General features: G+C 41.1%; 1 protein-coding gene across 1 annotated transcript in view; it reads left to right on the top strand.

Moving 5' to 3' along the window:
• Positions 1 to 254: 254 nt before the first annotated feature.
• Positions 255 to 26,846, top strand: part of negr1 (neuronal growth regulator 1) — a gene marked incomplete at both ends in the record, with an annotated part of 115,571 nt that continues 88,979 nt past the window's right edge. The window contains one exon of the mRNA XM_080836063.1: positions 255 to 424. Within this exon, the coding sequence (XP_080692189.1) occupies positions 255 to 424 (170 nt within the window). The remainder of the gene's footprint in view (positions 425 to 26,846) is intronic.

The following is a 26,846-nucleotide window of genomic DNA, read 5'->3' as shown; positions in this document are numbered from 1 at the left end:
GCCGCATGGCAACAGGATCAGAGCCTGGGGGTTGTCTGCTGCTAGGTCGGCTCCCGTTTTACATTTCCTCACTAGATGGTGTGCAAGCCACTGGAGAGTACACTTCAGCGCGTAGTACCGCTCTGAGAAAACAAACCTGGGAAACTACACAACGCATAATTTCTTGTGGTTTTAAGGAAGAGAGGAGTCGGAATTAACGTTGCAGTTCACATATTTTCAAGCGCACAACGAGGACAATATTTTACCGAGCTGTGATGGACATAATGAACGCGGTGCAGGATGCGTGTGTCTCCGGCCAGTGGCTCACCGCTATCATTCTTAGCCTTTGTTGCGTTCTTCCCTCCTGTTTGCCTGCTGGACAAACTGTGGAGTATTCATCAATTACAAATACTGTCTTCAAACAAGGAGACACAGCAATCTTGAGGTAGGAATGATCAACTGAAAACCATGCCCCATTCCTTGCTACTTGCTCCACATATGCTTCACGAGTATGTCGTAGAAAGTAGTTGGAGTAGAACACATGAAAAACAAAAAGAACCATTAACCGCACACTTGCTTTCTCTGGGTTTAAGTGGGTCACGACGAGCAGTGCAATCTAACAACTTGTGTTACAGTTTGACTGTATGTCTGTGTTTGCTCTTAGTTTTAACTAGGAGTTTTCGAAGTAAGCTAGTCCAAGTGGTTTCAATGCTGTAGTAGCCCTGCTCGATTTCGTGTTAGTTATCCATAGCGTAAGTAACTGAACCGAGTTATGATATTGTTAAAAGACCCAAGTGACGAGGAGTAACGTTATCATACCGATTTCATTGATGCTGGCATCGAGGTAGAGTAACAACCACCAAGAATATCTATTATTGTGGTAGTTGGTAAAGTATATTTCAATCAAGCGATGTAATATTAGTCTTTGCTCGGGAAGTTAAAGAGTTTTCTTTGCAATTGGTTAGAATATGAACTGCAAGAAGAACACATAGCCTATAAATAGCCCCTTAGCCCACCTATTATGCTAAAAACAATAACGTCCACTATGCTATGGGTTATATTGACCCGCACTGTGTAAATATATACTCAACGTATTAGTATTAGAAAATCCAACATCTGGATATTCAGTTACTTTGTACTCTGGCTCTGAAATGATCCTCTGTTTCTGAAATCTCTTCCTCTATTTCACTGTCAGAGTCTTTTACTGTCAGTTTGTTGGAGCTCATTTTTGTGTCTCTCTCTATGGCCAAATCTGTTTCAGCACGGAGAAGAGGTGTGAGAAAGCTCATTTCTACCCTGACAGGACAATTAGATCCAGGAAACATAATAAAACCAGCGATAACAACCATACACTTCAAAGACACATGCTTATTTTGTGTGGAGTTACGTGTTTGCCTAGTAAAAGCATCATGGATGTTCACCAATACAGCATTTAACGACACATCACACGCATAAGGTTATGATACTAAATGCGGAAAAGTCAAAAGCTCTCGGGGGAAAAAAGTGAATAACTATTTCAGAAGAATGAAAAGCACAAACACAACATAAAAGGTGATTTAAGTAAGTTTATTTTAGAAATTATTATTTATATCTTCCATTGGCTCTATTTGAATGCAATTTTCAGTTTAGACTTCATAGCCCAATACATGCATGTAGCCCTCACAGAAAGTACTGTCTTTTGGGGTGTAGCACTAGATAACATTTCTCAGTGCAAGAAGTCAGATTTGATGTCATTGCTGGCGCTGAGTGTGTTGTCACTGAACGTTATGGACGTGATAACCATGTAATTCTTCCAGTGCAGGGAAGGGGTATTCAGATTTTTTCCATGTCTTCACTCTTGAATCTGTAGCCGGCGGACTGGCAACAGACAATATTGAAGACGGGTCTCTGGGTAGCCTATTTAGAAAACCCAGTAACTGGAAACATCCTCATAGGCAAACAGAGCAGAGTGGGAAGTGCAATGAATAAGCTTTTCAAATGATTTGGTAAGGTTATTTTTAAATGACAACTTCTATCGTCTAACCAGTCCGAGTCTAGGAATAAGAAAGGCAGCTTAAGGGAGGGAGGGAGAAGTGCCCAAGCTCTTCCTATCTAAACGTTAAAAAAGGTGTATATTGTCCGGCTACAAGATACTTTCAAGCAGTTTAGGGGTTCTGGACACGATATATAGATATACATAGATTCATTCATTAAAACAACAATATTTTATTAGTTATTTTATTTATCTTATGTACTTGTATTGAAGAGAGGCATATCCCTTATATTAGCCTGCCTGAATTATAAAGAAGAATCGTATAAATAGCTTAACATTAAGAACCGACTCAATATTTCAGGGTTTCAGTCAGCTTTCCAGCAAGATGAGTCATACAATAGCCATTGATCATAGTCAGGGTTGGGGTGGTGTCTTTACAGAATATTCTTTTCGTTTTTTTTCTTCTATTTTTATATTTTGAGTGTTGAGCCAAGCTTCTAAAAAGGGAGAGCTCCTTCACATTAGAGGGATATGTAATGTAGATGTGCATGTGATGTATGAAATGAACTCAAGGCAAGGTCCTTTGATGTACAGTATACCGTGAGTTTCTTTTCTGGATATGGGCTGGAGATGCCATTTGTAGACACAGAGCTGGAAGTCTCCATTTTAGCCCGAGTGGTCGACTTATCTACTCCATTCAGCATCATGACAATGATAGAATATCAGTTTGTTCTTTTTGTACGCATTGGTTGGGTTGTCTTGACTTTATTCAGTGCAAATTAACTCCTGCTGGCCGCGATGCCATGAAAATGAGCATGATGACCAGACACACACGGCTTACACACACCTGTTTTTACCTGCTGAGTCTCATTAGTTACATCATCCCTTCACAGGTCTTTAACAATCCCAGGTTTAGCGCCCTAATGGTGAATATTAATCATTAAGTTGCAAGGTAGTATGTGTCTAGCATCTCATGGGCAGACTATGCAGTGTAATGGTGGTTAGCATGCTGTAATGATACATGGGTGTGGAACCTTTGTATAAGTCAGTTTATATTAGAAAGCAAAATCTCATTTTGGCATGAAGCCCCTAGTGGCCGACTAGTCTTAAACAGGTGTTGCCTATGTTGATGTGTTGATCCCTGCAATTTGGTTGGATAAAAATAACCTTTAGAGAATGGCGAGCCCACAGCATATAGCCTTGACTTAATATTATGTTATAATATAATATTCCCATGGAACCGCCATCACTAGAAACTGAATTTGAATAATATATTTTTTTAATTTGAAATTTAAATTCATCAGCTTGGAACTGAATTCCAAATAGCCTCAAAATGAATGCAATATTAGGAAATTAGATATATTTGCTCTGAAACTGTATTTTGATCCTCACTGATAATTCTACTTTCCACATACTTCAGCATTCAGTTCTCACAATTCAAGTTCAGTTCTTGCTATTCAGTTTACTGAGAAACACATCTGGTCATTAAGGAAGAGCAACCAAGTGAAGCTTTTTCACATCTATAATGGCTACCTTTGGGGAACAACTAATACTCTGATGTACTCTGATCAGAACTTTGCTGACTCTGCCAGAATTCCACCAGTCACAGTTTGCTAACATGGTGATGATTATGTACAACAAAACATTCCAAATTGGTTTGTGGATAACTGTTCGATCAACAGTTTATCTTTCACTATGACTGTAATTTGAGCTATAGAGAGCTGGCTAGACCAAGCCACCTTACAGCATGTAAAGGTGCTTTAATAAAGCTATGCAGTGTTGTCATCCATCTGCTCATTGTCGTTTCACATATCATCATAAATATTTATTCATGTTTGTTACATGCACATTCTTTTTGGTGTAGTTGTGTCCAGCATGGTAGATGATAGTGTCGTAGTATGAGCACGGTGTCATAGGTCACTTAAAGAAAAATATTCGATAAACGAACGCCTGGTACCATATTTTTAGGACATGACTATAATTTTCGCCTGGTACCATTTGTTTGGAAAATATTTTTATAAAAATATGAGGAGCCACAAAAACCTGAGGTGTTACGGTACTGAAGATCACAGTGAATCAGTAAATCAGAATAAAGTATTGTTTGCATCAGTCTGTGGAAGGAGATGCTTTATTTTTAGGACATGACTAGTTACTAGTTACGTTGTCCTTACGGTTCACCAATATTCGATAAATGAACGCCTGGTACCATTTGTTTGGTGCCAAATACCAATGCAATACTACATGATTCATGTCATTTCACACAGTCCCCTCGAGATGCTCAATGATTTGTTGTGTACCTCTCAGTATTAATGAGAAACAGCTTTCCTGATTGGACTAAACTCACTAAACAGTACATTAAAGAGCAAAATACCCCAGTCTTATTCCTCATCTTCTTGTTATCAAAGGATCCTCTGTAATACGACAGCTCTTGTTCTTATTCCACAAGTTCTGTTTGTGGTTGCACAAGTTCTGGGGCTTTTACTGATGTAGAATTAAGCAACCACATTGTTGCATTGTTGCCACAAGCTTTGCTCAAGCCACGCACTCAGGTAAACATTACTGATCGAAAGCAGATTATATTAATCCAAATTAATCAGAGAGGAAAGGTTCATATACAATAAAGATTCAGCTTGTGTGGAATGTGGAAGTGCAATGAGGTGGAGGAAAGAGCTTGTGGAAGAAGTGCTCTTGCAGTATACACACATTGGCCCATGCCAATGCCTTCCCCTGGGGGGTTGCTGTGCACCCATCTGGTAGCAGGTCCAGGTGAGCGGGCTGTAGACCCCAGAGATCCTCCCCTTAGGCTCGTGGTGGTGAAGTGTCCCAACATCGATGCCCCCACAGAGACCTCCCACATGAAGTTCACTGGGGGGAAACCCCAGCATAAAAAAAACCACAAAAACATTTTGCAGGGTCAGCTCACCGTCACTGTCCTTGTATGGTAGGACTTTGGGATGGCCCCAGGGGAAGACATTCGGGTGGAGAGAATCTGGAGCAATGATGTCGTCATCACTTATAGTTTAGATGTTTTACTACAGCAAACTCGTGGACATGTGTTTTAGCAGCAGTTTGTGTGTGTGAAACCAGGTGAATTCATTCAAGTTTTTGTCAACACTTTGTTCCATTTATAGTGGGTGCGTTCATGAGAGGGAGATGGCTTGGCTTGTTCTGTGTGTCTTGGTCGAGGTACAAATTCATTATGTAATAACGTGGTTGTAATTACAAACACTAATCAAATAACATTGGAAAACCCAACAATGATATATTACCTTTTTTACATAATTTCTTGATTATGTGCCAGTGCTCAATACTTCCAGGTACTCTACTAGATTTTGTATGTGGGAGTGCGTGTGTGTGTGTGTGTGTGTGCGTGTGCGTGTGCGTGTGCGTGTGCGTGTGCGTGTGCGTGTGCGTGTGCGTGTGTGTGTGTGTGTGCGTGTGTGTGTGTGTGCGTGTGCATGCGTGTGTGTGTGTGTGTGTGTGTGTGTGTGTATAGAAGAGCAGGAAATTGAAAGTACTCACTCGCTTTCACTAACCTTGTCTTGCGTGCCACCATGGTGAATCATAGCTGTGTTCACATGAACATGTTCAAGGAGAAGACCTAAGTGACTAAACTTTGTTGAAGGCCCACTCACGGGGCGAAGCTGCTGCGTGACCGTCAGTCTTCTGACTGAGGTCTCCAATGCACCTGATGAGAGCACAGAAGACAAGAGGAAGCATTCAAAGAGTGCAGGCAGAAGAGAGCAGAATTGGATCGATTTTGCTATGCACCATTGATGTGAAAAAATGCACAGCATCAACCTCACATTTATGTGTATTTCACTATTTGGACCTGGTGTAAGACCAGGGACGTGCACTGGAATGGGCTAAGGTTGCTCGGGCAACTGCCCGTTTGCCCTCCTCAACTGAAGTTGCCCCTCCGAAGGAAATATATATATATTTGTCATCAGGGGACGGGGGCGTGGCTGCAACAGTTAGTGAGAGTTTAAAATAATCGGGACGGGACGGGGGCGTGGGCGTGGCAGCGGCGGTGACAAAAAATAATGTGTTGCCCCTTTTTTCCAGGGCAGAGCAACTGCCCTTCAAAATTCCTGTGCACGTCCCTGTGTAAGACCATAACAACATACATGAATTTCATGTATGGATATGCTGACTGTGTTCTGTAGTTATTGCTATTTCTGAAAGCAAGTTTGACAACTAGCCTCAGGTGTATTCAATTGGCTACACGAAAGTACACAAGTACCAGAGGCGTTTTAAGAAGGACTTTGCCAGTACTGTGTAGGCCACAGTACAGCCACAGTACAACTATCAAGAGTCCCAAATGTAGATAGATAGCTATCTAGCAAGCCATTTGGTTGAATTAAACCCTTATTAAAAAGTTTAAATGGGTCAGTTTTTGTTTGCTTTTTATACAGAGAGGTACACAACACAACTTCTTACTTCTCGAAGTGTCATTGACGCTAAGTTAGTAATAGGGAAGATGGCTATATTTATACAACCAATGGTCTGTTGTCGATTGCTCTTCCTCAATGACCAGATGTAAGTGTCTCTGTATACTGAAATTGAATTGCAACAACTGAACTTGAGTTATAAGAACTGAATGTGGAAGTATACAGAAAATGGAATTTTAAGTTTTAGTGAAAATTAATTAAATTTCATACATCTAGTTTCAAGTTTATTGGAATTCACTTCCAAACTAATGATATGCTATTCAGATGAAGTTTTACAATGCAATTATTAAAGTGAAACAACACAAATAAAAATTAAATCTATGTCTCTAAAATCAACGAAAGGCAAATAAATGGCCTTGACTAAGGTAGCAAAGATATGGACGAAGCTAATGTTATCTAACTTTAAAAAAAGACTGAACCCTTTACCTAAGCCCAGTAGCCATAAAGCATTATAAGCACATTCACAAAGGGTTATAAAGGATTCATAATGCTTCATTCTGATTGATATAAGTCTATATAACTATTTAAACATTGGGAAGACTGCACAAAGCGTTATGATGTTACAGTATAAGGCCTTACAGCTTGATGTATTAGATTTCATCATGAAGCTTCTTCTACCGCTTGATAGTGGCACTGATTAAACTGACTGGATATTCACTATACCATCTTTAAGAATAATAGCTGGGTAGGGCTTTTACTATACGTTATGAGTCTATAGTTTTAGACTTTTGTCAGGCGTTATAATGCGTTTTGAATGCTTTATACACATCTAATAATATGTTGATAATGCTGTATGGATATTGGGTTTAAGTAAAGTGTTACCGAAATCGCCACATGTAAGCTAATTGTTGCAAAGTTAATTTTGTGAGTGGCAACCTACTGATGGCCTCCATCAGTCTAAATGCTCCCTATCACTTTCATCTTTCCAGGCTATGTCAGGCGTGCACATTTCTCCATTTCCTGAGCCTCTTTCGTAGAATGTTATCCCCAACACATTAGAAATGTCCTCACAGTTTCATATTTCTCTTTTTATGGTAGGCCAACGTGGTTGAATGACCATGAACCTATTGAGTTGAACGGAATGTTGCAGTCTCATGAGCTGTACATTTCCTTCCTTTAAAGGCAAGACACCAAGTAGTTTATGTTAATGTGTGAATAGCATGTTCTGCAGGGTACTTATAGATGCTACTTTACATTTTACTACCTTGGGGATCGATTGAGTCATTGCGTAGAGCCATAGCACACATTTTCTCCTAGTTTGCTATTGTATATGGCTCCAGCACCTCACAGTAGCAGCAGCATCATTTAGAAGGGCATAGCCTGGAGGGAGATTCACATTCTCAAACCATTGGACACTTGGGACGCAATGGGAGAGAAAATGATTCCTTCTTGTCATAGTTGTCATCTGGCTTACCTCAACATGCAGTCATTTGTTTGAAACAAAGGGTTTGTTGTGTCTTCTTTCCCCCTTGAGCCGGTCTGTTGACATTAATAAGGTCTAATTGGTGCTGCAGAGAGTGGAATAGGATTAAAGGGATCAACACAATTTTTGCTGTTTTGCCTTATTGTACCTTCAGCAAGCTGTATTTTTTTTTTGTCATGTTTGTTCTCCTGTAATTACCTTCACACAGTTAAGGTATTGCCATCAACTGCTTTTAATGTATCTATTTGTTTGTTTTTTAATCTTAAGAAGTCGTGAGAGGTTTTACATTGCCCAGTTAAGTGCCCAGTTGGTTGGCATTTTGCAAATTCTAACCCAGCAGATCTGTCTATCGGTTTATTTGGTGTTCACTATCTCATTACATTGTGGTCCTCAGACACCCATCCCACCACCACCATACACAGACATAGACACACACACACCGGACACACACACACCGAACATGCACGCACGCACGCACGCACGCACGCACGCACGCACGCACGCAGGCACGCACACAGGCACGCACGCAGGCACGCACGCACGCACACACACACACACACAAACACACACACACACACACACACACACACACACACACACACACACACACACACACACACACACACACACATACACACACACTCACATACACACACACATGCACACGCACACACACACACGCACACAATGAAGTTAAAACACAAAAATGCAGTGCAGTAGTAGCCTGGCCATTACCAGCCTGTGACTCCATTTCATTCCGTCTTTCAGTCTGGGCCAACCCAATGCATTTTGGTTTCCGAGATCGGCGGGTGCTTATCTTGAGGTTTAAAATCATTGGAGTTCCCTTAACCAATCAGCAACGTTTAGTAAGCATTCGGTAGATTAAACTCTTCCCAAAGCCAGTTGGGAGAAGAGCTACGACGTCCTTTCCAATCATAAAACTTACAAGAAAATACTCTTGTTCTCCTTTTAATTTTCTGATGTTCTCGAGAGTTGAGACAACTTTTCCGATAGCTTTTCGTGTCTTTTCCTCCAAGGCGAGTTTTGCGTCACAGCTCTGAACTGTTCGCTGATTGGTCCTGCAAAATTTTGAGTTCTGGAGACGATTGTCAATGGGGTTGGGCCAGACTGAGTATGAGCTTGAAATCAATTCAGGCGGAAATACGTAGGCTGGTGTCACCAGGCTAGTGCAGTAGTGCTCTGTATTAAAAATGTTTTCATGGTGGTACTCATTGGCCTAATTTTAGCTTCAGTGTGTCTGGTGTGAGCTGGCTCTGCTCTGGATGGTTCTACACTCAGTTCAGTGGGTCTGGTGTGAGCTGGCTCCGACCTGGATGGTTCAACACTCAGTTCAGTGTGTCTGGTGTGAGCTGGCTCCGACCTGGATGGTTCTACACTCAGTTCAGTGGGTCTGGTGTGAGCTGGCTCCGACCTGGATGGTTCTACACTCAGTTCAGTGTGTCTGGTGTGAGCTGGCTCTGCTCTGGATGGTTCAACACTCAGTTCAGTGTGTCTGGTGTGAGCTGGCTCCGTTCTGGATGGTTCTACACTCAGTTCAGTGGGTCTGGTGTGAGCTGGCTCCGACCTGGATGGTTCTACACTCAGTTCAGTGGGTCTGGTGTGAGCTGGCTCTGCTCTGGATGGTTGGTACTACACTCAGTGGCCATATGAGGCACCACGCTTTGACCTCACCGTGGCTGTATTCTTGACTCAAAACAAGAGCAGCGTGCCATGCATGACAGAACATAACACACAAAGCTAACCAGGCAGAGCACACACCAGTATAAAGGGCGGACTGGGTCGATTGGATGGTCACATTTTGGGTGTTAAGTGCATCATATTGCTGGTAAATCATTTATTTTGAAAATAAAGACACGATAATGTTGCTGATTTGAGGAGATTTTACTAAGCCTCCACTTCAACTTCTTTTAATCCAATACAAATAGCAGAGTCGTTTTTTTATTTTTCCTTTTTGTTTGTTCTTCCTTTTAGATAGCACAGTATTTTGCAGCTTTTTTGTGTTTTTTTGACTGGGTCTTGGCTGGCCTAGTCATTACCATCAGATTTTCACAGACCACAAAGAACTTGAGTGGCAAAACCATATTTCAAAGGAGAAATCTTCTGTCAAGAAACTACAAAACGACATTTGCCTACCATCTCCACAATGTAAACCGAAAACAAGAACTGCAAATGGTTAAATGATGATTAGCATATTCTAGGTTCTACACAAAGAACACATGCCAGGAGTGCAGTTAACAGCCTTCGTTCAATTTATTTGTAAATTAAAACAAAACAAGCCGACATAACACAGCAGTTGTAGCACACAAGGTGAGTACTTGCATTTCCTCTAAGGGAAGATGTGAGAGATGTGAGAGGCTGTTGTTGCTTAATAGTTTTGACTGTGGTTTTAATTGTGGTCCTGTCAAGAAGCCAAGAACCACCTCATGTGATCTGCATAATAACCGTGGATTAGGCCTTGTGGTAAATGTTTTGGGTTTGTAGGCGTGAATAACTGGTAGGACTGCACTGGTGATCATTATAAAGTGGAAACAATAGAGTCGACTCAGATCAATATCAGAACATAAAGCCTTTCCTATCCCCTGTGAATGTAAAGTAACAGAAATATCTTGCGTCAGAGGTGGGCTGAAGAAGGAAGTAGTGAGAGTATTTTTAATTGTGATTTTAATTTTAAATGGGCTCTAAATATATGTGCATAATATCTACGATAGTGGTGGTTAATTTATGAGCTGCCGGTCTTAACAAATCTGAGGGTATCCCATTTGCATCCTTTTTCGAACAGGGATTTAAGTTGAGACAGCTCTTCAGTATTTCTTTTGCATGGCCAAGAGGTGAATACAAGCTCTAAAGACGTTTAAGTTGATACAGCTCTTCAGTATTTCTTTTGCATGGCCAAGAGGTGAACACAAGCTCTAAAGACGTTTAAGTTGAGACAGCTCTTCAGTATTTCTTTTGCATGGCCAAGAGGTGAACACAAGCTCTAAAGACGTTTTTGTGAAGCATTTGTGAACGGTCTGTGAGCCAGGTTTAGACTAGAGAAGGATTATTCTAGAACCTTCTTTAAAGACGTCATGAGGCATTGGGCTTTGAGAGCTAGGTTGAGAGCGGAGATGAATATCTAGGAACTTTTGCCTATTTTTAATAGTTCAATGACTTGAGGACTTACTGCGTTCCTCGGAGCATAGAGGTGCTATTACCCACATTTTACTTTTTAATATCTGGCATATCTTACATAGCTTTGCAATTAACAGCATGATTGTATGATAAGTGATCATCACTGTGATTAGCTGAATTTTAGGGATGCCATTAAAGGCTCAACTGATATAAGTGCAGCTTGAATCTGCAAAGAGAGAAAGCTCAAGTCATTTTTTCTGAAATATCTTCAGTTACAGCATGGCATTTATTTGAAATGAACAACCCTTTCAGCTGCCTTAATGCTGATCCTTAGCTCGAGGAAGCAGAAAAGGCCAGACCATCTAGTAATCATACTCAAGGCATAGGCTGAAATAGCTGTGTTGATCTGTTTGTTTTTATTGCTATGGTTACCAGTAGAACTGTCCATGGGTAAGATGACAGATAGAAGTTCTGATATTATCTAGGGTTGTGATAGAAAGTGAGAGTTTCATATCTGAGCTCTGCTCAACAACAACTCTAAACTCAACATTATTCTGCACTGATTTCTTTAACACACATTATTGTGCACAGTGAGGAAGAGTTTTGCAAGGATAACCCTCTGATGGTCAAAGCTGTGCCAAGATGTATCATGCACAGATGAATCATTCACAGATGTATGATGCACAGATGTATGATGCACAGATGAATCATGCACAGATGTATCATGCACAGATGTATCATGCACAGATGTATCATGCACAGATCTATGAGCACAGATCTATGATACACAGATGTATCATGCACAGATGTATCATGCACAGATGTATCATGCACAGATCTATGATGCACAGATGTATCATGCACAGATGTATGAGCACAGATCTATGATGCACAGATGTATCATGCACAAATGTTAATGCACAGATGTATGAACACAGATCTATGATGCACAGATGTATCATGCACAGATGTATCATGCACAGATCTATGATGCACAGATGTATCATGCACAGATGTATCATGCACAGATCTATGATGCACAGATGTATCATGCACAAATGTATGAGCACAGATCTATGATGCACAGATGTATCATGCACAAATGTTAATGCACAGATGTATGAACACAGATCTATGATGCACAGATGTATCATGCACAGATGTATCATGCACAGATGTATCATGCACAGATGTATCATGCACAGATCTATGATGCACAGATGTATCATGCACAGATGTATCATGCACAGATCTATGATGCACAGATGTATCATGCACAGATGTATGAGCACAGATCTATGATGCACAGATGTATCATGCACAAATGTTAATGCACAGATGTATGAACACAGATCTATGATGCACAGATGTATCATGCACAGATGTATCATGCACAGATGTATCATGCACAGATCTATGATGCACAGATGTATCATGCACAGATGTATCATGCACAAATCTTAATGCACAGATGTATGAGCACAGATCTATAATGCACAGATGTATCATGCACAGATGTATGAGCACAGATCTATGATGCACAGATGTATCATGCACAAATGTTAATGCACAGATGTATGAACACAGATGTATGAACACAGATCTATGATGCACAGATGTATCATGCACAGATGTATCATGCACAGATGTATCATGCACAGATGTTTGAGCACATCAGGTGTATCATGCACAGATCTGGTTGCCTCTGCTGGTACAGTATCTCCTTGAGAGTCACCTTGATCTTTTAGCCACTCCTCAGGTTAGTACAAGGGGAACTCACAGTAATGGGAGTTTGTCCTTCCTCATGACCAAACCAAACCCCCACTACAGTGCAGTGGAAGCTAAATTCAGCAGGCTATCCATTGCAAACACCATGTGGCTATTGATTCTCTTAACATCCTTCTTAACTGTCTAAGTGTTCAATTTTAGCTGCATATCTCTGATCTAAGAGAGTCCGAACAGTCACTTTACATCATCATCCGAAAAGTGGGTGCTGAAAACAGGCATAGCTATGGCAATAAGGCCTTCCAGATCCCTATCATGACAACACGACACTACAAAGCACAGCTGGTAGCGTTGCTAATCCAGATCAGTACCCAGAGGCGAGGCAGGATTGAGGATAGACCTCTGGACTCTTGTGGGGAATATCCCGGAATAGAAACAGGACGCTTTCACAACACACTGTCAAGTGAAGTGTTAACCACTTCCTCACAAGGAGGAGGCACTGATAGTGTGCAAGGGAGGGTGTGAATTTACATCCAAACACACACACACACACACAAACACACACACACACACACAAACACACACACACACACACAAACACACACACACACACACACACGCACACGCGCACACACACACACACACTCACCACACACACCACACCACACTCACCACACACACACACACACACACACACACACACACACACACACACACACACACACACACACACACACACACACACTGGCTCTTCACCCTGCCTCCTTGACACACACACACTGGCAGTTTTACTATGTTCTGTCAAATGTGGAACAAAGTGATGTTCTCGCTTTATTTTTAATTTCAAGTGTATCCTAAGAGGGAGTGATCCGTCTCCTTTTCTTCATTTATTGTGTGTATATTCTTTAAGCTCATCCCTGTTGGGTGTTTTCATTTGCACGTTGAAATACTTCCCTCCTGGAGCGTGGTGGGAAATCTGCTGTTTCTGTGTGTTTCTCCATTTAAAAGCTGCAGTATACAGTCCATTAGTTGTCTGTCGTTTTCAAACCATGCAGAAAGCTTTGTAATTGAGATATGGCTTATCCTCTAATCGAATGGCCATTTTTATAGTTGAACGAGATAATAGTGCCTGGGGAAATATCCTTGGCTTTCTCTCCCCTCCGTCTCTGAGCTGGGTCGAGAACATGGAGAGCATGGGAAGAGCAAATGATGAATCAAGGACAAGGGAATTATGAGATTCCTGCGTTGGCTCTCAAGCTACAAAATAAGCAATACAATTTGGTCCCAGGTCACGAGGCGCTGTGTCGAGATGGAGATGCTATTTCTTCCGTTCGTCTCGACTCCCTTATTCTCAAAATAGGGTGTTTGCTGGAACTCTGTACCATGTGCTGGCTTGCTAGATTATTAATACTTTGTTTCATGTCCAACCGTTTACACATATGCATCAGGGTTTCGGCTAGGATTAGGCATGTTTTTGGTCACCTACTCTGCAAGTTATAGGCTAGCCTTCTGCTAGGCCTACACAAGATTATTATCTACGAGACAAGATGTGTCCTGCAAATCCTTGGGCGAACAGAACTGCTCCTGTGATGCGAAGAAGTCTACTTACCCTTCATAAGGTTGCTGACATTTACCATCACATTTTATCAAACCAATCCAGAGAAGGCTTTGGCAATGACAATGCCCTCCTCATAGAAATAGAAAAATTTGATTGGCTAGACGTGGTGATGCAGAGGATAGCGTCGCGGCTTAACAACCGGGTGACCTGGGTTTGGTTCCTGATCGCTCTATGTTGTCTGTATGTGTCTTTGGATAAAAGTGTGTGCTGAATACCTGATCTAATATCACCATGATATCTCTGACAATCAAAATGTTCTATTCATTGCCACTACTCCTAAAGTGGTAAAGGCTTTGGAAGGCGGGGCTAAGACTGAAGCTTCTGAGCACTGAGAATTAAACGTGATTGGTTAACATCCATTTTCGGAAGGATTTTGTATCTCACATTAATCAACATGCAATAAGATATAGTTCCATTATTGATTTAGTTGTTTTGGTTAAAAAACGAATTTCCTGTTTAAGGAAACATTTTATGTTTTGTATCAGCATTATTATGGGATATTTTGATTTATTTTGCCAGGCAAAACCCGGTAATTACCGGCTTACAGAAACACTGTTATGTAGACACCCATATGCAGCCAGTGCATTAGTATGACTTGGACATAGTCAATGTCAAGGTGAAAAGAGGATGACACGACAGGGCATCTTATTTTTCTCTAAAGGTCATCCCTGACTGCCCTATCAATCTACAAAATGGATGACAACAAAGCTCACAGCTAGGCTAAGTGGTGTAATTGTAAGGGATGTTTTGGTTAATCGTCATGCCTATCTGACTTTAAAGTAGTCTGAAAATGTGGACATGAAAGTGTCCTTGTATGAGCTTCATTGCTGCCAATGGTATGCAGTCAATCTCCATTTTCTTTTGTCTTGTGTGAGGGGACATGATCAGTTCTAGGTCTAATTAGCTTATACTGTCTTTGGGTCCAGGGACAGACACTCCAGCAGTAGAGATTACATTGACAGGAAATGGTTGCACGAGAAAAAGGAAATTGGTAGGAGGGGAAGCATTCAGGTATAACATCCTCAGGATTTTAGGATTGAAGGTCAGCGAGGATTTAAAGGGAAAATAAAACAGGGGAGAGTATTAAAAAAGGAGAATGGCTTAACTGAATGTAGTTAAGAAAAAAATGAAAGCGGACTGAAGGGTTTTCTTTTTTCATGTAACTTTGAAAGCAGTATGCTCATTTTATGCCACAATTCATATACTTTTAAAATGAGCATTTATTGCATTCAGGCACATATTGATTCAAGCCTTGGCCTTGGATGTCTTTTCCGTGTGAGTCATTTTATTTATGTATTCTTAAAATTTAGACCTGGTCCAGTGTGGCCTCTGTAGCCCACCGTAAGTATTGATCGCTGCAGAATTCTTAATCATATCACCCTCAGGCTAAGCGGTCTCTTTGGCCGTATGGCATTGAACTGCTCTGGTGGAGTCTCATGGCTGAGTTTATGGCTAACTCTGGTTTACGGCTAACTCTGGTTTACGGCTAACTGTGGCCGCGCCAAGGGAAGCCTGGGGTGACAACAGGGAACACTGAGATAGTGATGCATCCTCTGTGTGTTTAAAATCTGATCAGTCACTGGAACGGACTGATTAGGATCTAACCCAAGAGGGTGACAGGAGACGCTGGCATGACGCCAGGGTAGTGACTATGCTGTCAGTTCATCCTCTGTGCTGTAAGAGATGACGACGACGCCTGTAGCTTCATAAAGGAGGAGGATAGTACGTTCATGTTCTTAAATTATGCAGTGTGTAGCCCTAACATGATGAAACTGGGGTGAGTCTCCCAGAGTTCCCCATAGTTGACCTTAAGCCGTACCTTAATATTTCAAGGTGTTTCCTGAAAACGTTCTTAGCTAACGTTTATCTCCTCTAGGAATACTTTCGTAAGGTTGGTCTGGACCACTCTGGACCAGCCCTGTTCAAGACTGATGCTAGTGCCATTCTGTCTGCTGCTTCTGCTACATGCTACATGCTACCATGTAATAGGCCTAGTCCGGTCTTGAAAGAGATGTTTTAATGTTGATCATCCTCTACTAACATTTTTACCATATCCACGTACAATTGTGGGTCGATTCAATGTCAACAACGTTGCTATATAGACCAGTTAGGCAAATAGATTGCGTGTTTTCAAAAAGTAGCATTTGTAAGAGATAACTGATTGGATAAATAGGTTTAGTTCTGGTTCTGTGCAAGTATTGTAGTGTTTGTAGACATTGTACTCCTTGGCGCGACCTGAGATTATAAACTGCTCTTGGTAGCTTTAAGTGTCGTTTAGTTTCTTGGTCTGAATTTGCACCTGAAGGAGTGATAATTGTCAACATCAACAGCTAGCTGGCATTTCTTGACAACTGCACTGAGTGCTCTCTTCAAGGTCCACTGGCAGTGATCATTTAGCTTGATTTCCTGTGAAGGATACACAGTTCATCTTCATGCACTGCTAAACTTTATCTTGCTCCATCAATGGCTCAATGATGAGAACAGCTCAGGCCATTCACAAGTTTGAATGCTGTTGTTTGAGATAGCCCACCAACTGATAGATCACTGATGTACCGTCATAAAAGGCTGTAAAGTGTTGAATATGAAAAATAAAATGCTTGATAAACTTGTAAGTTGTTGCCTCAGGGTCAAGTAAGTGACGATGTGATGTGGTGAACTAGAGCTTGAATGTTTTTCCAAGACTCTGGTTTCTTGCAGCTTGTGGAATGACAGCTGTGTTTTTTTATTCACTGATTAAAGCAACATTAATTACTGAAATAAAACAAAAACCCATGCTAAGGCTCCTGGCCTCGATGTTCCTCAGTGTGTAACGCTGTGCCCTGTTAGTCTTTATACGCAAGCCTTTATGCGGTTCAGGGAAAGATGGGGGAAAATGAGCAGTAATGGATGTTAATGTATTATCATTGGTTTTAATGAGACTTGCACATCGGAAGAGGAATATTGACAGAGCCACATTAGAACTGCACCCCACCCACAGCAGTGATGTGTGTGTGTTCACAGAACAGAGGATTTCTAGGTGATAATGTTAAACTGTGCAGTGTGACATCAGTCCGGAGATACGCAATGACCTTTTCTTAATGACATTTTGTAGTTGTGATTTTCTGATTCATTAACTTATCTTAACTAAGACAAATGAAGGGGGGGGGGGGGGCACTGAAACAAGAAAGAGGAAAAGGAATATGGGGAACAGGCAGAAATGAAATAAAACAGAATAAATGTATATACACACGTCACAAGTTTTTGTTTGATGCTCATGGTTATCAACTATTCATAAAGAATCTTCTGGACTGTTTTGTTTCGGGGGAAGGGAAAGGGGGGGGGGGGGGAGGTATGCTTGAGTCGTCACAATGTCAATACCATGTAAGGAACAAAAGTGTCATTGTCTCCCTGCATAGAGGGGCTTTTCCTGGCTGTAATGGCTCCTCTAGCTATCTCGCGCCGAGCAAAATCCCCACTGGGTAGGTTACCATGGCAACAGCGGCTGAGCTGATCTGGGTGCCATTTGATTTGTGGTGGGGACACGGCCAGTTTCTCTCCCTCTCCCCAGCCAGAGCGGGCTCTCCAGTTGCACTTATAATTAGGCTACTTTAAACTTATTCGGAGATAAAGATGGTGAAGAGAACATTTACATTCTGGGGAAGATGTTGAAGTGTTCTTTTCATTTTTTTTGTTGTTTCTCAGAAATGTTTGGCACTTGTCCTGTTCCGTTTGATTCTTCTTCTGCCTACGAGCCAAACTTATCACAGCAGATATTTTACTACAGTTTAGTAGAAAATTACCCCTCCTGCGTGTTCTGATCGAGATTGTATTTGGCTTCATTATATCAAGAGGGAATCTGCTCTGTCTGATCTTCTGGAACAGTTTGGTACATAGATGAGGAATCAAATATAGGCATGTAGTTAACATCAGACCAAAAACTGTTTTAGCCCTCTCCGTTGTATTACTATCAGAATTTTCTTGCACTGTCTATCACAACAAGGGGACAATTTCCAAATGGAGATTTACCTCTCTCCCAGGAATTACTTACTTAAATAACAGTTATGAATCAAAGACCTGTTTTGTGGGGCAGACACTAAGCCGTGCATAATCCCTGCCAAATGGTCTCGCGATGAGCTTAACTAAGGAGTTTTTGTCCCTGCCAACAAGAAGGATGCATTTTAAACAGTCGAATGTTTACTGAGTCTGTCAGGTCTTTTGATCACATTTTGGATTTGAGTTTTTCCTGCTTTTGACAGTCATCATTCTGTCCATCAATTCTATGTTGTTTATAAAGTTAGTTAAAAGATGGTCCAAATCCCTTTTGATTGTTTGTTATCTTGATAACAAAACCAGTGAAAGTCCTGCCACACACTGTTTGTGACTGTGGGTTTGAATACGTTTCAAAGTTAACAGTCTTGTTTTTTTTATGTTGTGTAGTCAAACCTGTTTAATCACGCTACATAATTAATTTTCTTATTCATATGAACTTAAAGCATACTGGAATATGAGGGTGAACGTAGAGAGCTTGGTGCACCTAGTAACCTAGATCTTTCTTTGCTTGGAAGGGGGTTGAGGGTTTATTATGACGTGTCCCTTAAGGAGGCCGTGAGAGGAATTAGGGCACATCACACAAAGCTCCAGAGAGCCCTATAGATGTGTTCATCTCAATATTTGCACAGGGAAAGCTTTTCCCCCTCTCCATCTTAGCTTTAAAGGTGGGGAACAGAAGGGGAACATTTACACTGTAACTAGTGGCATCTGTTCAGAGATTTTAGTTTTATTTGAATGAAAGAAAGTTGCAAAAGTCTTAATCTGAGATTTGTACAGCTAGCGCTTTCATTTTGGGGGGCACTGTGAATTGCATTTAATAAGCATTAATTGTTTAGTTTTTTTTCCACTCCATATGTCTTCCATCTGTATGGTTTTACATTACATTTATTTTAATTTTTTTGTAATTATTCAGGTTCTTCTTAATTAATCTTTTGGGGTTTACCTTTCTTAACGGCACCTATTTCAGTAATGATGTGCAACTATTACGCTCTATCCGGTCAGTATAAGAACGTGTCTCTTATTTCTCATCGGTCATAGCGTAGCCAGCTTGGTCACGTGATGGTTCAGTAAGAGACCTTTGGTGGGAATACTGAAATGAGAGTTTGCTGAGTTTCAAAACAGAATCTGACAGTATTGCTGACCCCGCCTTTATGTTTTGAATGAAAAAATGCAACTAAGAGCCTACATGCTAGGATGCATGCCTGCAAAGTGTTGAGTTAAGCACGAAAAAAAAAAAAATCCTTTTTTGTTTTGGGCTCTCGCAAACATAATTTCCCACGCTAAACTGTGTCATTTCGCTGGAGGTTGACGTGAAATTGGAGAGGCTCATGTGCACAGGTGCAGTCATTTGGTGCCAACACAAACATTAAATGGTGTGACACGTTGGAGTGTCTCTTTTTCCCTTTTTTTCCTGATATGTCTGCGGTATTGCTGTAACAGAGTTGTAGGTACATCCATCCAGACCCTCCAAGACCCAGTGTCTGATGAAAGACCCTGAAGGAGCTGGGTGCTCCGACGAACTTCACAGGCAGTGTTCTCTTCATGAATGCTAAATGAACAAGGATGAACCTGTCGATTTTTCAAGTTTTCAGGACAGGCTGCAGATGTGAAACATTATTTTTCAGAGTTGGTATTAATATTACCTGGTAAGTGGTTGACCGGGATTTGATCCCCTTTTCGCTGCATGGTGGTCAAAGGCATTAAAAGCATTTGCTAAATACCTGACCTTTACCTAAGTAAGTAGTTTGAGAGTAGAGTTTCACAAGAACAAATAGTTAATTTTCTACGGCCCCCTAGAAAATAATTAGTTATCTTGCAAACAGTGTGATAATTGTTCACCACATAAGGGCTCGTAGCTGTGATTACCCTTCATACAGAGATTAAGTGCAAAGTACATAGAGGTACACAGTAGTAGTTAACAGTGTGCTGTATACTGGGATGGTTGTCCATAGCGTTATCAACATACAAACCAGAAGGCTGCTCACAAGACTAGCACAGACCATACTTTTCCTATATTATTTGGTTCTGTGTCTGTGTCCTCTTCTTGTGTCTCTGTTCCTTATAATAGACCCTCATCAGTGTTTGGCCTGAATGTTATGCAACAGTTTCTTTATAGTTCTGTGTGCAACATCATTCGAACAGTGTTTAAACTAAGAGAAAGTGCTTGATACATGCATTGCTTCATCCTTTTTTGGTGTTTTTTTGACTAAAGTCTCGTGGGGCTTGTTCTGTTTATACCAAGCCTATGTGTGAGTCACACAAAACAGAAATGAAAGTCCGAGCAGTTTCTCTTTTCTGTGAGGAACATATACTGGTCAGTAAGCTGAGCCATTGTATAAATCTTTTTTGTGATTCAAGGTTTTTTATTGATCTTGAAGCATGGGGAGGACAGGCGCATTTCACTTTTGCGTTTCAAAGACGCTGGTTACGGCAGGGGGCAATAAAGTCTTTAGTCATTGTCTCATGTCCAGGATATTACTGTATGTTCGACAAAAAGGAATTCCAGGCCTTCACAGTTGCTGGTCAAGTCATGCAGCAGTATGTTCAAGGTTTACAATTGTAACAAGGCCGTGGATGCAGAATGGCTTCATACATATGTCAAGTGTAGTCTGGTGTTTTAAAATGGTTTCCTTTGGGGATGTAAAATCACATATAATTTATCTATTTGTGTGTTGTGTTTTGATTTAGGTTTAAATTTATATCAGTTTTTTTCCCTTTCCTTTAGTGTGTTTTAGTTTTTTCTGTATGAAACGGTATGCTTAAAACGCCTAGTTGGAATTCCAGGCCTTCTCCTTCATTGATTGATTGATTGATTGATTTGTTTATTTGATGAAGAGGGACAGTGTACATTAATAAACATTCAAATGTAAATGTACCCAATTGTAGCCAAAAGGCTAGTTTCCATTGGCAGTCCCCCTGCCAGAGTGAAACTGGCTAAAGATAGGGAAGAATTACAGCATAACATTGAGGAGGGGAGGAGAGAAAAGACAACACCCAGACTATGCTCCTAGAGGAGTACAGTGTGGGAACAGTAAAAAACACATCAGTGTTCTCATCATTACAAGATCATTACAAGATGATACAATTTTGTAACACGATCCCTATGGCTTGCTTAGCTGACCAATCAGAGTACACTCACCTTGAGGCGTGGCTTAAAGTCCCAGTAGCTCTAACAGAGGATTTGACTGAATCTATTTCAGTTGGCCCCAAAAGTAAAATGATGTACATTGAAGTGAGCATAATAGGTCCTCTTTAAAATGTATGAGCTCTTGTCTTTTATGCATTTTGAAAGACTTCAGGGATCAATTTCTGAGTAAATGGCAAAGCTTTCAAACCTTTTCGGAAACTATCAGCGAGGAAGGCCTATACATCCTAAGCCGAGCAATATATATATATATATATATATACACTGCCGTTTGCATTTTCTGCATCAAATGCAAATAAAGTCATAAATGTTATAAAATGCAGTTTTCTGTATTTTTTGTTGATGTTGATGTTTATCCTGCTTCTCTCCCATGACCTTTTGCCTTCGTTCATGCGTTGGGCCGCGGTGAGTGTATTTGATGCAGGTTATTACCGCACGGCTTGACAGCTCTACAGGTATGATCATGTATAATCCATGATCCAGGGCCAGTCAATAGGTGATGCTGGGAGGGATTTGGACAGATACCACATGGAAGTTTTGTTGATATGCTGTTTCTCACTGTTAAAATACACCTACCATTACAATTTTAGATCACACATTTCTTTGCAAGTGGCCAAACTTGCGAAATCGGCAGGGGTTCAAATACTTATTTTCCCCACTGTATAAATATAAAGAGAGAGAGAGAGAGAGCGAGAGAGAGAGAGAGAAAGAGAGACTATATTCAAGGGAAAATCTGTTTATCGTTTACTGAGGGTAGTTGTGTAAGGTTTTTCGAGAGACCAAGAGTCAAGGTAGGCGCTGGACCATCAGATTCGGGATGGTCTGCAGATAACTGGAGTGGAAAGAGGAGAAACAACATGTCCAGCGATAACATGTCTGTAGATATGCTCTCTATTCTCTGGGGGGCATCACACTTTCTATCCAACTGACTTTGAAAGTAACATTTGTGAAGGATCACCGGTTTATTTTCAGTGCACACTGCCAGAGCCTCCTCCTAGAGAGTTCCTCCGATTAACATGTCAGGATTTAATATGGCTGTAAATAACAGCTCTGGTGACCTCATAGGAAATTAAGCAGGCATTACCTTCACAACAACACTTCACTCAAAGACCTTGTAAACACAGAAAACATTTCCCTCCATGTGCAAGCTGCCATTTCTATCACATGTTCTCCAAAAGCATTTATTTTCATCCATTCTGGGAAGGGTTATTACTTGCAAGACACAGTCAATAAAACCAAAAAAAAACTACATAGATAGATTTAAAGAATAGAAATAATCATATAATTACCTGTCTGCTATTTTGATGAATCAGAATGGTTTCAGAGTTGTTTATGTTTATGTTGTTTATGTTCTTGTTCTTGTTCTGGGTCGGCACCCAGAGACGGCCTGCTCTTGTGGTTCTCACATTACACATACTACACACATTAGTGTGACTCAGTGAACACACACAGGGAGAGGTCATCCCAGTGCTCATCTGCTGAAAAATAAACCTCAGATATGGAAAAATGTAAATTAATATATAGTCACAAACTTCTGCGGCAGCTTAGAGCCAGCTGAGAACATGGCTGAAGAACACACCTCATATATGTGGGAAACTGAAGATGAAATAAAGTCATACATCACTACTACTTTGGTCTAATTTTTCAGTTAACTTCTTTTTCATTCAGCTCTCTGCTTGCTGAAGCCAGATTCCAGTATGACTAAATAATACTAAACCATTATTGTAATTGTAAATTGATATAGTATCTGTAAATTATATAGTATATGGTATATCTTACTATTTCACCGTTCCAAACACCTAGAGATAGGTCCTCCTCCAACTGCGAGACCATTGAACATAGATTTTCTTTTTGTTTCGTAGATTTTTTTTGTGTGTTTGCTTCATAATATTCGTCCAAAGAGCAATAGCATTATTATCTAGTGCAACAGTATCTGCAGGTTTGACACTGGATTATGGGTGGCAGTTTCGAATACAGCAGCAAGGTCCCTCAGGCTGCAATCACCAGGATTACTGCTGGGATTAAGAGCCTGGGTTGGTAGTCCAGATTTCACATGGAAGACATCACGCTCTTATTCCCCTCGTGGCCTCAGGCTTGGGTGTGCCATTACACTGGAGTGGAGTTGAAGGCGATCTGGTGATGCACTCATGATGATGTATCCAGTGATGAGAAGCACAGTATCATGAGATGAGAAGTCCAGATGAAGAGCTCTTTCGACTTTAATTCCAAAGGTCACAGGATTTTAGGTTGTAGTCATATGGATAAATATTTTTTTTTTTATAGACATTTCTGTAATCCATGTGATTAACAACAAGAAAAAAAACTCACGGTTCAACATAAAACCAACATTTTTAAGTGTGCTGCCTTTTAGAAGTCTTGTCTTGCGGTTGTTTGGTGCCCCATGACCTTTTGCCTTCGTTCATGCGTTGGGCCGCGGTGAGTGTATTTGATGCAGGTTATTACCGCACGGCTTGACAGCTCTACAGGTATGATCATGTATAATCCATGATCCAGGGCCAGTCAATAGGTGATGCTGGGAGGGATTTGGACAGATACCACATGCCAGTTAAACCTCTGGGCTTACTGGAGTACTGAACGTGGCCTGGTGACATATTGACGGAGAACAAAAGGCTTTGGCAACGTCTGTTCTTGGAACTTTTGGGTCTCAGATGGGGATAGAAAAAGACTCTCCTTTAAGTCTGCTTAAAGGGATGGTTCAGGGAGCAATGAAAATACTGTCATCATACGTCCAATCGCATGCAAGTAGTAGGTCTGCTTGTCTGAGTTAGACAACGTGGATTAGCAAGCAGGATGTAAGTGAACAGAACTGGGAAGAACACCCAGCAACTCCTCCTAGCTTTATTGACATTCTGCTGGCTAGCTCATTTTTGGCTTTTTAACAGACAGGTTAATATTACTACTGACATGAGGTTGAGTAGATAATTTGCTGTGAGTAGTTTTTGGGTGAACTAACACTTTCAATGTACACATCACACACAGGCAAGAATCGTTTGGTGCAGTCATTATTTAAGTATCATCCTCTGGGGAGAGGTTTCTTAAATGTGCATCCGTGGGCAACTAAGCGTATGCAAGATCGTTAGCAGATTGTACGTCCTCATGGATTTCGGTTCCATATGATGAAGCAGGGAGACCAACTGAGGTTTTGTGTTTGAACCAGTCAACTGGAAAGATGAGGTTTCAAAAGAAGATGTGAATCTGGGTCAACCTATGCCCCAGCAATAATTACAGTTCGCTGTGAAATGTTTGAATGAGTCTGGATGAAAGGATTAAACTCTACTTCACATCGCAGCTTCCATAGTGTGCCAGTTAGGTGATAAAAGGCCGATCACTGAAATTGATGAAAATTGCCCATAGTGTTTTCTTTGTTGCATAACTGAAAATAAAAGACTACTATACAGTTCTGTACTGTAGACTGGCAGAGAATATGAGCCAGTAATGAGCTGGCGCTTAAGAGAAAATCTCTCTAAAATCAGAATAAATAATATTAAATGGTGTTTCATATGTAAATGCAACAGCAGAAGGTGTGATCTAGGGTCAGTGTGATAATTAACTGCTCTGCCTGAGCTACCAAAGGGAATCTTGGCGCCTGTGTTCCTCTGAAGACAGGGCCTTCATGAAGAGCCCACCGTGGGTGTAAACGTTCCTCTGATGCCGAGTCTCTGATGAATGGCACTGGGGGGCAAATGAATACAGATGAGATGTAATTTACTTGGAGATCTTCAACGAAATGACAGTTGAGTCTGGAACTGGCCGTGATGGGGCACAGGTCTGAACCAGAACTGGACCAGCACTGGGCCAGAACAGAGCTCAGCTAACTGACACTCTTAGCCCCCCAAAAACGATTTTACATGTCTTCCTTCATTAGTTAACTAAAGCACAGCATGCAGTTGTCTCAGAGCCCTAAAAAAGGCTAATGCAGCTATATCCAGTGGACTGTTACAGAGATAACAGCCATGTTAGTTGACTCACTGAAAGTTTGTTGAATAACCGGTGGCCCTAGTGGCTCCTCATTTTATTAAGATACAACACAGAAGTCATGGGTGTCATATTTCTTTTCCTGGAGATTGGTGAAGCACTGTAAACTCTGCTGTCTCTGTAATGGCCTCATTCTGTGCGGTTTCTTTCGAGTTAGGGCTGTTTTCTACGCACAGACACTGAGGGGTGAGACTCTGGCCACGGTTCGTCTTGTGGATGTTTTTAGCTCATTAGTCTCCCGGCTTCAGCACGGGGGCCAGATTGCCGCCCTCCGTAGCAGTATGGTTTGGGTTTGTTGTTCAAATGACAGTCGTGAAACAATGTGAACAATAAACTATCAGACAATGAGCGGTGTGTCAGACAATGTCCTTGTGGCTGACATAGCAAATGAACTTTAGCTTGGGGTCCTTCGACTTCCACTTGAAGAGGCTTTCTGCTTCCTTTATTCCCGGGGCAATTCTTTTTGGGAATGAGTAACCAGACCATGACATGAACAATGTGCCGGGCCTCTTCCCATCAAGCACGACTGTGTTCAAGTTTTAAAACATTCTGACGAAGTACAGAACTAGATTTTTAGTTCAAAGAATTGTTTTAGCCTAATGTATGATGCTGATGAAGGAATAGGCCCTTTTCAGAAGGCAGAAAAAGACGACGCAAAACAGGAGCACCAGTGCATGGCACTACATTTACTGACAGGAGCTTCTGTTAAGTTTCTTCCTCAAGATTACGTGGATTGTGATTTGATACTGCTCAGTGGAGTGGAGGAAATAGTCACACTCCACCTCATCGTTTTGACAGCTGTCAGATGTAGCTCTAACTTTATATTTTGTGTTGCAGACAATAAGCCACTTTTTATTTGTATGGTTATGTATTATTGTGATGACATGATAGTCAAAGCAGGCTTATACTCTAGCTTATATACTATTATACATTATATCTGCTGTAGTGAGCTGGCCAAGGAGAATGCAGACTGAGGCAGAGATCTCAGGTTTTAATGCAGCTCCAGAGCCCCATTCACTGCATGACCCCAGGAGAACACATATAGATCCAGGAAACAGGAGACAGGTCTTATACTCTGACACAGCACTTACACTGATGGTGGACAGATACGCTAACCTGAAACAGGGCTAAACTAAGGCTTCAAACAACAATGAAACATGGATGAAATGACGACAGTTACTCTCACTAACACCAGACACAAAGTTGAAGGAATATTATAGGTGTCAAATTGAAGTCATATTATTACTCCAAGATAGAATGCTGAGTTACTGAACAGTTCATTGTTCGCCTGGCATGTTGAGAGCTGTGTCAACACACAAACACACACAGAAGCACACAACACCCTTACACGCTACAATATTATTGCACGGCACCTT

Source organism: Sprattus sprattus (assembly GCF_963457725.1).
Source record: "Sprattus sprattus genome assembly, chromosome: 3".
In the NCBI taxonomy this organism is placed as follows: Eukaryota; Metazoa; Chordata; class Actinopteri; order Clupeiformes; family Clupeidae; genus Sprattus; species Sprattus sprattus.
The sequence above is the reverse complement of the archived record's forward strand: the minus strand, read 5'-3'. Positions and strand labels throughout refer to the sequence as shown.